This window comes from Lissotriton vulgaris, chromosome 5 (genome assembly GCF_964263255.1).
Source record: "Lissotriton vulgaris chromosome 5, aLisVul1.2, whole genome shotgun sequence".
Taxonomy (NCBI): domain Eukaryota; kingdom Metazoa; phylum Chordata; class Amphibia; order Caudata; family Salamandridae; genus Lissotriton; species Lissotriton vulgaris.
This window is the reverse complement of record NC_141693.1, coordinates 1,847,527,331-1,847,543,929: the sequence shown is the minus strand read 5'-3', so window position 1 is coordinate 1,847,543,929 and position 16,599 is coordinate 1,847,527,331. Positions and strand designations below refer to the sequence as shown.

At 47.2% G+C, this 16,599-nt stretch overlaps 1 protein-coding gene across 1 annotated transcript in view; it reads right to left on the bottom strand.

The window, feature by feature from the left end:
* Nucleotides 1-2,304: 2,304 nt before the first annotated feature.
* Nucleotides 2,305-16,599, bottom strand: part of PSMB3 (proteasome 20S subunit beta 3) — an 81,935-nt gene continuing 67,640 nt past the window's right edge. Inside the window, exons 4-6 of the mRNA XM_086924323.1 lie at nucleotides 4,537-4,714; nucleotides 3,517-3,611; nucleotides 2,305-2,432 (exon numbers count right to left, since the gene is read on the bottom strand). Of these exons, the coding sequence (XP_086780449.1) occupies nucleotides 2,384-2,432; nucleotides 3,517-3,611; nucleotides 4,537-4,714 (322 nt within the window). The 3' untranslated portion in view covers nucleotides 2,305-2,383. The remainder of the gene's footprint in view (nucleotides 2,433-3,516; nucleotides 3,612-4,536; nucleotides 4,715-16,599) is intronic.

Below are 16,599 nucleotides of genomic sequence, written 5' to 3'. Positions count from 1 at the left end.
CGCAGACAGGCATCACCCCTTCACTGACTACGAATGGGCCAGGTACTGGGTAGTCCCATTTATAATCCCCAACGCTTGTTTCCACCTCATCGAGCATACATCGTACAAAGGGCATACCTCAGCCCAGCCAAAATAAACAGATTCTTTCACCACATAGAGGCAACTTGCACTAGATGCCTAACCACTGATGCCGATCTCCTCCACATGTTGTGGACCTACCCAACCCTTAATACATATTGGCGATCAGTCGTCGCTGCCTGCACCGGTCGCACTCTGTCACACAGTTGGGGTGTGTGTATTTTACATCTCTACTCCAAAAGTAAGTCCCCTCCTGCTTTCTTGGCCTGGGCATGTTAGTAGCCAAACGCCTGATCACGAAACAGTGGAAGCCGCCTGACCCTCAACTTTATATCCTTAAGATGCTAGTTACTAGTGTGGGCTAAGGCAGAGAGCATGGCACTACTCGCTGAGGACGCCCTAGACCTCCAGAAAATCCCCTTAGCTGCAAAATGGATGTTATTTTACATGACCTTCAGGGTGAACTACCATTAGATGTGCACGCCATCGCCTCCCCAGCGGAGTTGTGTGCTGCGAGACCCTGATTCACCCTTGCATAATTGAGGCAGACGCACTGCGTAAGGGAAAATGTGCCACTTTTCACTAAGCCTACATCGGACACTCACGGCCACAAGCGAGCACGCCTCATTTGCAATCAATTCATACGAGGCCAGACAACACCCCAGTTGAGCCAGGTTTTCCCAGTTATTCTTGCTTTGTCCAACCCTTACTCACCAGCCTACCACTACCTGCAGGTACAGAAGGAACAGATACGCCACAACCAGTGCATAAAGATACTCCCCGCAACACCATTGGCATCTGCTGATAAACTCTCCCAAACAAGGCATACTTATATACCTGTCCACGCACACCATCCCTCTTACAAGCACGATTCCAACACTGGAATGTCAACTGTGTTGTACAGGAAATGCTACATATTGTTTGAAAAGCTGTATAGTATATGGCAATATTGTTTGCAATGGAGTACTCCTTCCCTGTGCTTGTAACTGTTTCCCACTTTGGATACGAAATAATAAAAACAGATTTAAACAAAAATAAGACATCTATGAATCAAAGCACATCAAGCATCCAGACAAACAACTCAACAAGCATAACTGCATATATGCAAAAAGCGCTCGAGCGGTCTCTTTAGACAACCAAGCTGTTAAAGAACTAGCATAGACTAGAAGACGCCTTGCTTGAGTGATTTATATCCAAGTGAAGGAGCCTTGTATGCCCAGCTGTTGGCTACCACACTTGAAGAGAAAGAAAATAATTATTTAAGATGTAGTAATACACATCAACTCTACCTGAAGGAGGAACAGGTTTCCAAAATGATGAATAGTATGCATTCTAGTGCAAGGTTGATCCAGGCACAATACTTTATTTGTTATAGGCTTTATAACACACTTTCAGTAACCATTACACAGGTTAAGCAGCAGCTGCTGTTTAAGGAGCTAAAGCGATTGAGCCTTAAACTGTCAAATACACTTTATTTGCAGCACTACACGCTATGAAATGCTGACTGGCTAATTATGTTGGTAGGCACTATGTTGTGAAAAACTGATGTTTATTGGGTTCCTGATGGTCATAGAATGAAGGAAGGGAAAACAACATACAAAGAGCTAAGAAAATAAAATATAAACGGCACCATGTAAACAAATATGAAAGGGATTTGAACTCTAATAGGCAGGGATTGTTGGCATAAAGATAAGATGTGACACCACTTTAGTTTAAACTGTCTATATCAATAACTAATCAAGCTTTTTGGAGTGTACTAGTTTATTTAGATTATTTATATTTTGTAGTGTTTTTGCATTTTATGCAGACACACCCCATTTGTGATCGAATACATTTCTGGTTTACTTAAAATATTTGTTCCCCATTAAAAGTCCAGCAAAACCTTGCCATTGCCGGCATAAATCCCACTCGCCATGTGGTGACTCACAAATAAGTTTTGCAGAATGAACGTTACATGAGGTGTGCACCCTATCTCTTCTCACATAACCTTCAAAATATCCCATGCCAGAAGTGGTATGTATGCCACAACGCAACTACACCACATGCAAGGTCATCATGTATCACACGCAGCATTCAAAGAGATGCTACCGCCACCCCCCAACCAAGCATACCTGTAACTGCTACAGGAGTATTATGATGCCATACTTTTGGCAGTTCAGCGCTATAAGAATGCCAGATGATATAACTTTCCAAAGAAATGATGACCAATATATCCAATACAAAAGATCACAGGCGGCATACAGAATTTTATTTAAAAAAACAAATATTTAACTGCTTGAAGTGGGAATGAACAATGAATGATCTGTTAATCCATACGGGCCTTCAGAGTTTTCGTGGTGATCTTGTCTTTTTCTCTGTAGATAGGACAAAAACAACATTTGTAGTAGAGTAATAAGTGTATCTATGTCAATATAGACCATAAACAACAACTTCATGCATAAACATCTCATTCAGCAACAACATGTATTCTCAACTAAACCTGTTCTAGTTCAAATGGAGTTTAATCCTGGGAAGCAGACAGAAGATCACTGACCCTCCATACCGCCCACTTGGATATTTCGGGGACTGATTTGCCATCACCAGCGTAACAAACGAATGCCACCGTCTGAGACTTCACATGGCTTGACAAATTAAAACGTGTCAGCCTCCTTCAAGTAATGTTAATCACATATCTACCCTTAACCCGCACAAAATAAATTAACTTTACAGTATTTAAAATGTGCCACAGATCTTTGTAGCTTTTGCGACTATAAACCAATCTTGATGCTCACTAACGTTGCCTTCAGAACAGGTTTCTGACCTTCTCCACCATTCTATAGAGGTGAACAATCGAACTTGCGCCAGAATCGACTGGTGCATAACAGCAGCAAAAAAGGCACAGGAGAGAGTCAGGTTCTGGACACTTCCTAGAGCACAGCATAATCCCACACTCCAACCGCAGGAAGTCAGATTACTCAATTTCTCTCAAAGGCCCCTTGTTGGATTGCATGCAACTGTCAACCAAATAAGAGGACGAAATGACGTCTCTATTTCTGCCTTTTCATTTGCTTTATTTTCAGAGCACATATGTAATCAAAGTCACCAAAACGGCAGCTGGATGCTTTACATCCAGAAATATACTTATTGCTCTTATAAAAAGTTGAATTTAATTTCTATCCCTCTGAAGTTGTTCAAAAACACAGATTTCTCCTTCGATCTACAAGCTACTGACGTTTCAAAGTCACAGGAAAACAGTGCAGTCGTGAACTTGTCCGCAACAGGTCTTCCTGCTGTGCTGTTGCTCTTTTAAAGTCCCCCAAAACGGTCATTACTCCAACTGCCATCCCAATACACCTCCTAAGTCTAGGACACTGCATCAAAGAGTTACTCTGTGAACAAAGCAACTACCACTCACAACAGTTGGATTGGATACATAATAACAAGAGACAATATACTCACATTACATGCACAACAACTCCCATGCCGGACACAGCATCCCTGTCCACTGCGTTCAACATTGCCTGAGAGATCGTTTCAAACAGGTCGTCAGGCTCCTACAGGGAAAACAAAATAAAAGTCAAGAAAAGGTCATGCCAGAGAACTTTTCCAAAACTTTCAAGATGGGCTATTTCCCATGTCGGTCTTGTTCTCCCAGGATCTTGTCAATCGCCCGGATGTGGTGTTAACATTAATTTCTGAAAACAGTGACGTGCCACTTCTGCAGATCAGTTTCTAGTGGTTTCATTCCTAATCTCTAAAATAATGAGTCTGCATCACTGACCAGTTGTCACACACTGACGATATTGCTCTTCTTCATGTGAAGACATCAGAACAATAATGACTTGTATATAAATCTTAGTATACTCATATCCACAATCGCCGATTCAGTTTAAGACTTAAGAAGCAGGCCCCTATGCTCTAGTCTGAAACTAGCACCTTCTTCTCAAGTGAGGAAGCAAGTCCAATCTATAGGACCCTTCAACTCTTTCAGTTCAGCAAAAATCAAGGAGAAGAGAAGGTCTCAGAGTAGAAGACCTATTTCTCAACATACAATGGGGTTCGCCATGCTACCGTCTTAGCAGAAGACAATAACTTTGTAATTAGAGGAGCCCAGCCTTTAAGAAACAATGTAAGCCTGAGATGAGCCCAGCCAACTCTGCACAATGCCTCTTACCCCCGAAGGCTGCTGGCAGAACAAAGGGGCAGGTTGGTAAACAGGTTGATGGCATTTGCACCAAGTACCCAGCTACAGATTCAGCCAACCCACCTACTGAATGTGGACCTTCATGAACTACCATATTAGGGAGAGATCACCAACTACCAGCTTCCTTACAGACTCTGTGCGCTCAGAAATGGCAGTAAATAGCATGCTAATCCTAAAAAAAAAAAACTTTTAAAAACCACCTAAACACAAGACCATATCAAATAGACAGCAATGCCCTTATCAAGGAACAAGTCTTAATGGACTCCATTACTCACCATGTCGGGTTCCCATAAGGACTCACACATTCCGTACATCTGCTCTGAGCAAGTACCACTGACAACAAAATCCTCTGTCACCATAGGGCAGCCAATCAGATCCAAAGAACATATGAATGGTTCATAGGTTTTGGGGTCTAGTCCAGCAATAACCGGCTCAACGTAGTAGGGTCCGAACCTGGAAGTAGAGCACAGGGCAAATATCAACAGAGTTTTCTTTAATGTAAAAGGAAGTCACACTGAAGCATTTATCCAGCAGAAAGCAAAAGTTGCTCAACTGGATACCCTTGATATAACAAACATGCATTCACCCTCTTGGAATTCAAATACAAACCCTAGACCACAGTTGCAGACTATTCCTGTTCAACTCTTGACCTTTAAAGTAGGGTTATAAAAGAAAGGCTCCTTGCAGTATAATAAGGTTTTACTTTAAAGGGGGTCAAATGTCACAACGATGTCACAAAGCACCTCAAAACCCCAACTGACATCAAAAACAATATATTGCTGGTGATTATTAAATACGCAGAACGGTGCAGAGGGAAAGCCCCCACCCCCCTATACATGATGGCCACTTCAAGGCTTTTCGCTTTTTTCCCTCTAATGGGAAGTCAAACGGTCACCATGGTAACTTACCTCTACCATGCTGAGGAATGTATGATGGAACCACACAAGCCTTACAACGAAAATGTAATTATTGCATAGGTAAATATAAAGCCTTTACCCACATGCGCTGTCTTTTTGTGGGTCCATTGCTTTTCGTTTTTTTTTCAGTGTCCTTTACACATCCTTCCTTCCAAGTGGTTAATCTTTCCTATTTGCACATCCTTTTCTTTGGTTGTTTAGTCCCGCGGGGCGGCACCCCATTACGTGTAGCCTTTCACTTGTCTTATTTTAGTTACTGCCTCCGGACCTTTTTCTTAATTCGGAAGCTGGACTTCACACAAGCTGTAGTAAAGGCAGGGCCTTGCTTGCACACATTGCTATGTTAGCATAAGCTTAGCAGATGTTTAAACGCCATTGTGCGGCTTTTGCACAGGACACTGCATGTAACTAACTGTTAGACTGCTTGATTTTTTTCACATGAGAAAGGTTGCGTTTGTAATGTTAATTCCCATAGGAACCTTCAGCCATACCTACAGCTGAACGGACTTACACCAAAATTGGCAGAGCGGACTACTGCAATTCTCTTACTGGCCTCCTCAAATCCCACCCCACCCCCCCTTAAATCTGTTCTCCATTCAGCAGCTCGTTTCATTTATGGAGCCAAAAGAAGCGACCACATCACACCCATGTTATCCATCCTCCACTGGTTTCCCATCGAGGCTAGAGCAATCTGCAAGACTACCTGTATCACCCAAAAAGCCTTGCACTCCTCTCCTCGCTACCTGGCGAATAAACTGAAACTCTCTGGAGGCTCTAGACCATCACGTAATGCGGAAAATTTACTGCTTGAACCTCCCACTTTCAAGAAGGAAAGATCGATGGCCCAATCCTTTTCAGGCAACGCAGTAAGAATCTGGAACTCACTTCCGCCTCAGCTCCTGACCACCACCTCCTCCCAGGACTTCAAAACTGACCTCAAAGTTCTCCTCCTCCAAAGACGCCTCCAAATTTAATTCATGCCCTCTCTATTATCTGAAGGAAGACCTTCCATTATAGAAAATTCTATTCTCCATGACTATGGAAGTGCCTTCCCAGTGTGTTCTTGTGGTTGGAGTGTTTGCCATTTATTGCAGTATTATCCTTCTACCTGTGTTTAGTACTCTCTTGTAACATGTGCACGTCACTTTTCTCTTACAACACACTGTTTGCTACCTCTTACATTTTTTTTGCTTTAGATACTTGCACAAGTGCCACCATTGCCTACGTAACATTTGTTCTTGTGCTTGAGTGTCTGCCTTTAATTGCAGTATTATACATCTACTGGTACTTTGTACACTTTTGTAACATCCACACGTCACTTTTTCCTCCTGTAATGTACCATTTGCTACCTCTTGTAGTTTGTTTGCTCACAATTGTCACTTTTGCCTCATGTAACTTAACGTTTGCTTTTGTAATTTGTTCACTTGTAATTTTCTCCTCATATCATTACTGTTCCTATTGTGAAGCGCTCCAACACCTTCAGGTAAAGTCTGCGCTATATAAAAAACGCATAAATAAATACATTTGCTTATTTGGTGTAAATCCGTTCAGTGGTTGTAGAGAAATGCAAGTTTAAATCTATAATGATATCTGGTTACAGATATTTTGCTGTGGGTTCGCAAAGAATCGCAAAATGCACATGCCAAGCGGGACTGCTCTGACTGGATGCAACCTGAACAGAAAGTGTGGACACTATTTTATGTATCGGCACCGGTTCACGGGGATGAACATTTCTTAAAAAGGATACATAAGAGTTCAGAGTAGAGGTACTCCGACTCCATGTTTGAGAAATAGGGGTGCAAGTGACACAAGCTATGCGTCCAAAATCGATTTTTTTATTTGTGCGCAATATTTGCGACAACGACCCGACCTCCAGCACGGTCCTTGTGTACTATCAAGGAGACATTGCAACTATCAATATCGTTGCGAACATTGGTGAAAATATAAAAAATGTTGTAAATCATTAATATGCATTGTTAAAGAGATATGGAGTTATTTATATAGTGAGGTACCTACTGTGATGGTTAGAATGAATTATATAGTTATTATTTTAGAATGTGGTGGTGGCTATTGAAGTCCTGCTTTGCTTTAGTCTGTTGCGACGTAACCGTGGGCTTTGCAGCGACCAACGGCATCGCGATCTCCTGTCTCACTGCGAAAACAGAAACTAGGTTTTAGAGATGGTTGTTCTAGAAAGGTCAATCCACTATTACTAATTTGTTGGCTCTAACTCTGCTTGCGGAGAAGGCGGTCTTCAATAAACAAAATGTATACAGTTCTTTTATTGATCTTAAGGCAGCCTTCGACTCTGTGCCTCGAAATTTATCATGGAAAAAACGGTCAGATCTGGGGATCTCAAAGAAATTGTTGAAAGCTATTATACTTCTGTACACCAACACTTGGGTTCAAGTTAAGATTGTGGAGGATTAGGAAGATTAGAATATATAATGGCCTGAAGCAGGGCTGTGTTCTTGCCGCTTGCTTATTTAATTTATTTTTAATCCGATATTTCTCAGCATTTGGATGTTGTTAATGGGCATGTTCCTAGGAGGGGGGGGAGGGGGGGAAGGGTGAGTCAAATTAGCTACCTCCAGTATGCTGAAGACACAATTCTTGAGAGCTATACCCCCATCGGCCTACAAAGACTTATTACTGCCTTTGATGAATATATACAGCAGAATGGCCTTGAATTGAATGTTAAAAAAACTAAAGTGATAAAAATTGGTGTAGTCAAACAGAAGTTTAATCCCTGGAAGGCCAGAGCAGGTACAATTGATATTGTTAAGAGGTATAGATACTTAGGGGTGATATTTGACAATCACATTTCTTTTAAATGTCATCTTAAAGATCTAAGGGCCAAGGCTGTGACATTGATCCATGCTTTTAAATGTTAAAAAAAAAAAAAAAAAAAAAATCACTGAACTGCCAATCATACGAGTTTATTCTTAAAATAATCAAAGCGAAGTTGCAACCTACCCTCACTTATGGTTCCCCGATTACTAGAGGAAAGGATGTGAAGGTGCTTGACTTACTGATTGTTAAGGTTTTTAAAGCAACCTTTGGAATTGACAGATCAGTGTGTCAAGCAGCAATTAGATTGGAATTTGGTTTCCAAAGACAGTGCCTGGTATCAAAAGGATCTTTCTTAAAATGCATGGCTGCCTTGTCAACATCAGCCCCTGCATCTTTAGGGAATATCTGTTGGCAAGAAATTGATAACTCTGCTTACACGGCTAAATGGAGAGCTTATATTTTAACTTCCCTACAAGATATCGGCTGGCAAATTGAACTGTCGGCTCTGAAAATGCCCAACTATAAATTAATTTTAAAAAAGCATATTAAAGCTGAATCGTTTAAATTGGATAAAATTACGGTACGTGATAAATTCATACCAATCCCCGCGTGTTCAGCCATATTTAAATGTTTTCTTTTCTGTAAAGTTCAAAAAAAATGTTTAAGGCTACGTATGGGTAAAAACCCAACAAAGGAGGGCACTAGAGCTTGGATCAAACAGTGGCCGAATTCTAATTGTAGATTTTGCGGATGGCCACAGGAAACTCTGGAACATATAATATGTGTATGCCCAAAGCAGATTAATCTTAGACGTTTAGTTTTCTGATGAGTGGCGTGATTGCAGCCCAACAGGAATTACTCAAGTCATTGTCTGGTGAATGGGTTCCATTACTAGGTCAACTGGTAAAAATTTGAATGGCAGTTGAAAATGTCTAATATAGGGCAGATCCCCTCTATTTTGTATGGCCCTGATGTTATCAGTTTTTTTTTATATTCAAATTTTATTGATTTTAAGTACATACTAACAAATCATCAAAATCACGGATAGCTGATATTTATTTAAGTCATCAAAATCCATGTGACCCCCATTCTGCACCCCACTGGGTGTACAACCGCAGAAAAAAATTAGAGTATCAATCACTTTCTTCGACAGCGCCCAACCATTTACCCCATACCCTCCGGTATTTCTTGGGGCATCCACCTGCCGCGTATAGAGCTTTCTCTTGTGTCGCGCACCAGTCCACTCCCCTGCACCACTTTCCCAGAGTTGGTGGATCGGGACAAATCCATGCTGCCGCTATGTTACGCTTGGCAACTATCATAGCTGTTAAAGAAGGTCTTATCGTTCTGGGACCCATCTAGCCCATCTTTTATCACCCAGTAATGAATGTCGTGGGTAGTGAGGAACTGTCCACCCCAAGACCTCTGTGAGTGCTTCCTTAGCGGCTCCCCAAAAATTTGCCAGGTCCAGACCACATGAAAAAAAATCTGCTGGGGCCTGCTGCACCTAGTGCAGAACGCCTCAGAGCCTAGGCCCGCTCGGTGAAGGCGTACTGGAGTGAGATAAGCAGTGTGCAAGTAATATAATTTAATTAGTCTAAGTTTGGCGGAGGCGGTAATTGTTTTGGGTGCCATGAGCGCATCGTACCAGTCCACCTCTCCCAGTGGCCACACCCAATCTGCCCATTGGTCCTTCAGTTTGTCCAACGAGGTAGGAGTGTTGTTAATTAAAGTGCGGTATATACGGGAGATGCCCCCTTTGCCCAAGTCCCCAAGCAGCGTCTGGGCCTCCTTGGTGCTGTATTCCGGGAGCCGAATGTAGTCTATGATGTGTATATAAAGGGCGTGTCTTAATTGTAGATATTTACAAAATTTAGGAGGGGTGCAGGGAGTAACAGGTGCGCATAATTTTGGAAGGAAAGCATGTGGCCTCTAACCCAGACGTCCCAAAGCTGTGTTATGCCTATAAGGTCTCAGGCTCTGAACCCTCGTAGACCACTCACTTCCCGGAGCGAAGCCGCTTGCCAGAGGGGGTGCATTGGGTCAATTTGACGGTCCAGCCGTTATGGCGCAGTGAAGCCCGCCAAGCCAGGAATACCGAACGTGTCACGTCTGGCAGCTGGTTCGGGACAGGTCCCCCATACTACATGGCCTGTACTTTGGAGAATGCCAGCTCGCACAATTCCAGCCGATATGCCGGGTCAGACCATCCCCCCGTTGAACCAATCGTGGACGACCAGCAAGCGTGTGGCTATAAAGTAGAGGTACAGATGTGTCATGCCCATGCCCCAGTCAAAGGAAGGGATCCGACATGTGGAGAGAGCCAGACGCGACCTCCCGCCGCCCCATAAAAATTAGATAAGTAAGCCATCAAACTCCTTAAACCAGGATCTAGGGAAGCAGAACGGGGTGTTCTGGAGGACATAGAGCATGGGTACTCACAAACTTTCTCTCGGGGGCCAAATTTACATTGTGGTTTGGGTCCGAGGGCCGCACCGGTGGGGGCGGGGTCTGAGGGGGAGGGGGCGGGGCTAGAGCAACAACAAAAAAACTGTGGCCATGAGGTTGAACACAGGTCCCTGCAGCAGACGCCTTCGTCCACTGAGCCACCAGACCCGGCATACACACATCTTTCTCTCTCTATCTGTTTCTCTCTCTCTCTCTCTCTCTGTGTCTTCCTCCCTCCATCCCTCTATCTCGGTCACACTCCCTCTATATCTCTCTCTCTGTCGCCCTCCCTCCATTCCTGTCTCCCTGTCTCCCTCTGTCTCACCCACTCTGACTCTCTCTCCCTCACTCTGTCTCTCTGTCTCACCCACTCTGTCTCTCTGTCTCACCCACTCTGTCTCTCTGTCTCACCCACTCTGTCTCTGTCTCACCCACTCTGACTCTCTCTCCCTCACTCTGACTGTCTCTCTGTCTCACCCACTCTGACTGTCTGTCTCACCCACTCTGACTGTCTTTCTGTCTCACCCACTCTGACTGTCTTTCTGTCTCACCCACTCTGACTGTCTTTCTGTCTCTCCCTCACTCTGACTGTCTCTCCCTCACTCTGACTGTCTCTCCCTCACTCTGACTGTCTCTCCCTCACTCTGACTGTCTCTCCCTCACTCTGACTGTCTCTCCCTCACTCTGACTGTCTCTCCCTCACTCTGACTGTCTCTCCCTCACTCTGACTGTCTCTCCCACTCTGACTGTCTCTCCCTCACTCCGACTGTCTCTCCCTCCTTCCCTCTCTCTCCTTTCCTCTCTCTCCTTTCCTCTCTCTCTCCTTCCCTCTCTCTCCTTCCCTCTCTCTCTCCTTCCCTCTCTCTCTCCTTCCCTCTCTCTCTCGTTACCTCTCTCTCTCGTTACCTCTCTCTCTACTTCCCTCTCTCTCCTTCCCTCTCTCTCTCCTTCCCTCTCTCTCCTTCCCTCTCTCTCCTTCCCTCTCCTTTTCTCTCTCTCCCCTTCCCTCTCTCTCTCCCCTTCCCTCTCTCTCTCCCCTTCCCTCTCTCCCCTTCTCTCTCCTTCCCTCTCTCTCTCTCTCTCCTTCCCTCTCTCTCTCCTTCCCTCTCTCTCTCTCCTTCCCTCTCTCTTTCCTTCCCCCTCTCTCTCTCCTTCCCTCTCTCTCTCTCCTTCCCTCTCTCTCTCCTTCCCTCTCCCTCCCTCACTCCCCTTCCCTCTCTCTCTCTCCTTCCCTCTCTCTCCTTCCCTCTCTCCTCCCCTCTCTCTCCTTCCCTCTCTCTCCTTCCCTCTCTCTCCTTCCCTCTCCCTCTCTCACTCCCCTTCCCCCTCCCTCTCTCCCTCCCTCTCTCCCCTTCCCTCTCTCCCTCCCTCTCTCCCTCTCTCCCCTTCCCTCTCTCCCTCCGTCACTCCCCTTCCCACTCTCCCTCTCCCCTACCCTACCTCCCTCAATCCCCTTCCCTCTCTTTCCCTCGCTCCCCTTCCCTCACTTCTGCCTCCCTCCCTCTGCCTCCCTCACTCCCTCCTTCTCTCCCCTTTCCTTACTCCCTCACTCACTCCCCTTCCCTCACTCCCTCACTCCCCTTTCCCCACTCCCTCACTCCCTCACTTCTGCATCCCTCCCTCACTCCCTCACTTCTGCTTCCCTCCCCCGCCTCCCTCCCTCTGTCGACCTCCGCTTGCTGTCTGTCTCCCTTTCTCTGTCTCCATTTCTCGGTCTCCCTCCCTCTCCCTCCCTCTCCCCCTCCCCCTCCCTCCCTCCCTCCACCTCCCTTGACGTAAAGAGTTTCACTAACTTAAGAATGCTCTTGCACCATGAACTCCTATTCAATAGGACTAATTCTCAGCAGAGGCTAATCTTGATTCATTTCACTTTCTGGAAGTAGAATCTCTTATGTGCACTCACTCCATACAGAGTGCCACCAACCTTGTGAACCCAGAGGTGTTCCGAGACCCTTGCCACACTATGATGCATTATATTCTAATGCTAAAATCATTGCATGTCTCTCAAAAAGCAGCATAGACAAATGCTCTTCTTGGGCACTCCCAAGCAGGATGAAGAAGCACATGACCCCCACCACCATATCGGAAACTGCCCTTCACTCGATACTGAAGGAATTAACTGCATTACATTTAGAGCAGTGCAGCTCTGTGGTAAAATGTCACCTCGAGTAGACTGCTAACAGACTGTGTCTGCCAGGCCTGAGAGAGCTTCCCGCTTCCAGCCGCACCCGAGCACTTCACACGTCTTTAGAAAGACCATTTGCATGTTAGTAAAGCTTTGTGAATTTCACCTCTTCTTAGGCCCCTGCAGCTCCGCCCTGCCTATCACTGGAATTAATCACCCGGCGCCCTCAGAGCGGAGCTGCAGGGGCCTAAGAAGAGGTGAAATTCACAAAGCTTTACTAACATGCAAATGGTCTTTCTAAAGACGTGTGAAGTGCTCAGGTGCGGCTGTGTGTGTGTGAGAGACTCTGCTGCTCTGCCTATCGCTGGATTGAATCACCCGGCCCCCACAGAGCAGCAGAGTCTCTCTGAGTGTCGCTGCTGCACCCGTCAGTGTTTGCAGACATTCTTTAAAAAAGTGTTCTTAAAACACGGGTACGATGTCTGCGAGGCACACGGGCCGCCAGGGCAGGCTTGCCGGGCCGCCACCGGCCCGCGGGCCGTACTATGAGTACCCCTGACATAGAGGAACCTGGGGAGGATCAACATTTTAAACAAGGCGACCCGACCCAAATGGTTCAGGGACAGTGTCTCATTTCTGAAGGTCTTTTGGCCTTTTTGACCACTGGGGTGACGCTGAGGGACAAGCCCAGCTCCGGGAGCAGGGTAATCCATATTCTCAGGTATTTAAAGAAGTTGTGCGGGATCGTAATATTTGACTGCCAAGCATAACAGTCCCTTGACAGGTGGAGTAGGACCAGTACTGATTTCCCAGGGTTCAGCCGATAATCGGACACTCGCCCAAACGCTGCAACAACCGGAGACAGTGCGGCCCAGAGGACGCGGGTTCGGCCAGAAAGAGCAAGACGTCATCCGCGTAAAGCGCGATTTTGTCCGTCTCGGTGCTTGGCCACTCCCATCTCTTAACACGGACGTCAGCTCGCACCAGGGCCCCCAGGGGTTCCATAGCCAGGGCAAGCAACAGCGGCGAAAGGGGGCAACCCTGCCGTTTGCCCCTAGCAATGGGGAAGGCCTCGGACAGGACACCGTTCACAAACACCCGTGCCGCGGCAGCGCATAAAGTACTCTGACCAATGCCCGGAACTGGGGCCCAAATCTCATCTCATGCAACACGTCTTGGAGATATGCCCAATCCACTGAATCGAAAGCATTTTCGAAATCTATAAGGAGGAGGGCCAAATAAGGAGTGGTAAGTGTTGGTGGGCCAGAGCCAGTTGTACCCTCCGGAGGCAATGACGGGCCGCGCGTGCGGGCATAAAGCCACATTGGTGTGGATAAACCAGCATGGGCTTGGACCGTTGGGTTAGGACGGTGGCATAAAGTTTGATTTCTGTATTGAGGAGGGAAATGGGACGGTAGTCCGCGTAGTGACGGGAGGGAGGCTGGGATTTCGGAAGGACCACAATAGTGGCTATGTCTGTTTCCGGCAGGAAGGAGCCCTGATCAAGGGCTTCTTGAAAAAGGCCAGCTAAGTGGGGCACCAGTGTGTCACAGTGAGCAGCGTAATATTCTTGGGGAAGACCATCTAGTCCCGGAGTCTTGCCCGGGAACATGAGAGAAATTACCTCCTCAATTTCGGTTCTAGAGATGGGGCAGTCTAGGTCTTTCTGGCAGCTCCCTCTGAGGAGATCGTGGAGCGACGATTCGGGAGTCAGTGCAGCATACAAGCGCCGATAGTAGCTGGCAAATGTGTGTGCCATCGATGAGGGGGCGATGCATACTGATCCCTGGTCGCCCACCACTTCCGGAATTATACGGTTCGCCCTGGGGAAGGTGGCCAGCCTGTGCAAAATCGTGCGATTTTTGTCTCCCCGCCCGTAGATTCTCGCCACCGAGGACCTCCATAGGAGCTTGACCGCTTCTATAGATAGTTGTCTAATCTCGGAACGGATAAGGGCTAGTTGTCGGCTTATGGCAGCGTCATCAAGCAGGAAAAGGCATTGTTTCAAACGAAGCACCTGCGCTTCTTTCGCTGTGATTTCCCGGTGTTGCTCCTGCTTCTAGATTTGCCCTTTCGCGAAGCCCCGAATGGTTGCCTTCCCAGTCTCCCATAGGGTCCCCGGGGAGGATACGGAGGAAGTATTGCTCGAGTGCCTTTCCTACAGACTTCTTAAATTCTTTGTCTTTGTCTTCCTCCACATTTGGCGGGAGGAGGGAGTACCCCTACTGAGGAGCACCGGGGAGTGGTCTGAAATTCCCCTGGGTAGGATACGAGTGTCTACAACTGTCGATCAGTCAGTGGCAGGGAGAAAGATCGTGTCTATGCATGCCTGCGTGTGATGGGCTGCGGCGGTATGAGTAAAATGGGTGGCACACGGGTGCCACACATCACAGAAGCACAGTGACTCGGACCAAGACCTCAATTGTTTTGCCTGCGCAATGCAAACAGAGGAGGGAGGGCCCGTTGTGTCCAAGGCCGGATTGGAGACAGCATTGAAAATCACCGCCCACTACCGTGGCGCCCAGGGGGAGAGTGGCAAGGAGGGCGGAGGTCTGTGCCAATGTAGAGGTAAGCACAGAGGGAGGAGAGTATATGAACATAAGATGGAGGGGAGCCGGCCAAAGAGCCACACACCGTCACATGTGCCTTGAGGGTCATGGATCACTCGGGACAGAACGAAGGGTAAGTTGTGTCGCATGAGGATGGCCACCCCTCAGGAACCCCGGGAGAAGCCGAAGTGCCACACTCGGTCTTACCCTAGCGGGCAAGAAAGGGGCAGCAATTACCCAATAGGTGTTTCTCCTGGAGGAGAAGGATGTTATTGCGGAGGCATTGCGCATAACGCAGGATAGCAGTGCATTTCAGCCTGTTCAGGAGCCCGTTAACGTTCCAGGACAGGACGTGGAGGGAAGCCCTGGTCGTGGTGTAGTCAGTCGTAGCGGGTGGTGTCTGGGGCTAGACCACGCCGCCCTATTGGGCGGTGTGAGTGTTTGCTGGGACCTATGTGTGCGGTTGGTCATGCGCGCTAAGAGATAGTGCAATCTTTGCAGATGAGGCATGTACCTGTCCGTGGAAGCTGAAACAGCAGAACAAATAAAAGAGCAACATGGGAAAAAACAAATCCCAACCCACCCCCCATCCCCCTCCACTTCGAGAACGGAAGCATCTGCCGGTCTCTCTTGTAACTAAACAAAACTAAAACGCTTGGATCGGTAGTGTGGAGGACCCCTCCAGAAGAACGGATAACCAATGAATCGGCTTAAAGCAATGTAAAAAAAACATGCAAGTCTATCAGAGTGTGACGACTCCCCTGGCGAAGAGCCGCACCCCGATGGTGGTCCTATGCCCAGAACTGACCACAAGGCTGCTAAAGATTGGGAGTGCAAGAAAGGCCCACCTGGGCCTGCGGTAGGGACGGGGCCATTAAGTTCGCATTGGAGCAGTGTCTGCTGTGTGGTGGAGAACCTGATTAACTGGAGGAATCGCGGCGTCAGGGGCCGCCACACTGAGGGATCTGGATGTCGAAGCACGTGACTGGTGCCCTTTATGAGACCTTGTGCGACGTAGTTGGCATTTCGGCGATCCCGGCCTCACAGGCTGCGACCCAGTGTGTTCCGTTGAATCTTCCTGTCGGGTGCGGAAGGGACGCTCCTCTGTCAGCCATGCCGCCTGGGAAGACTCGAAGAATTGTGTTTTGCCCTGAAAAATGACTCAAAAGGCGTGCCGGAAATTGGAGCAGATATTGCAGGCCCATGGTGCGCAGCTTCTTCTTGACCTCCGTGTAGTAGTCTGGGAATACCATGACGACGTGATTTTGGAACCGGAGAGGACTCTCGCCCTGGCCGCCCGTAAGATGGCATCACGGTCTTTAAAAGTTGAGGACTTTTAGGATGATGGGGCGGGGTGGGGCACCAGCAGGAGGTTTGGGTGCCAAGGACCTATGGGCACCCTCCCCTACAAACCAGGTCGACAGAGCGTCTCCAGGTATCCAGGACTTAAACCATTTTTCAACGAATGCGGCGGTTTGTCCCGCTTCTACTCCTTCAGGAAACCCT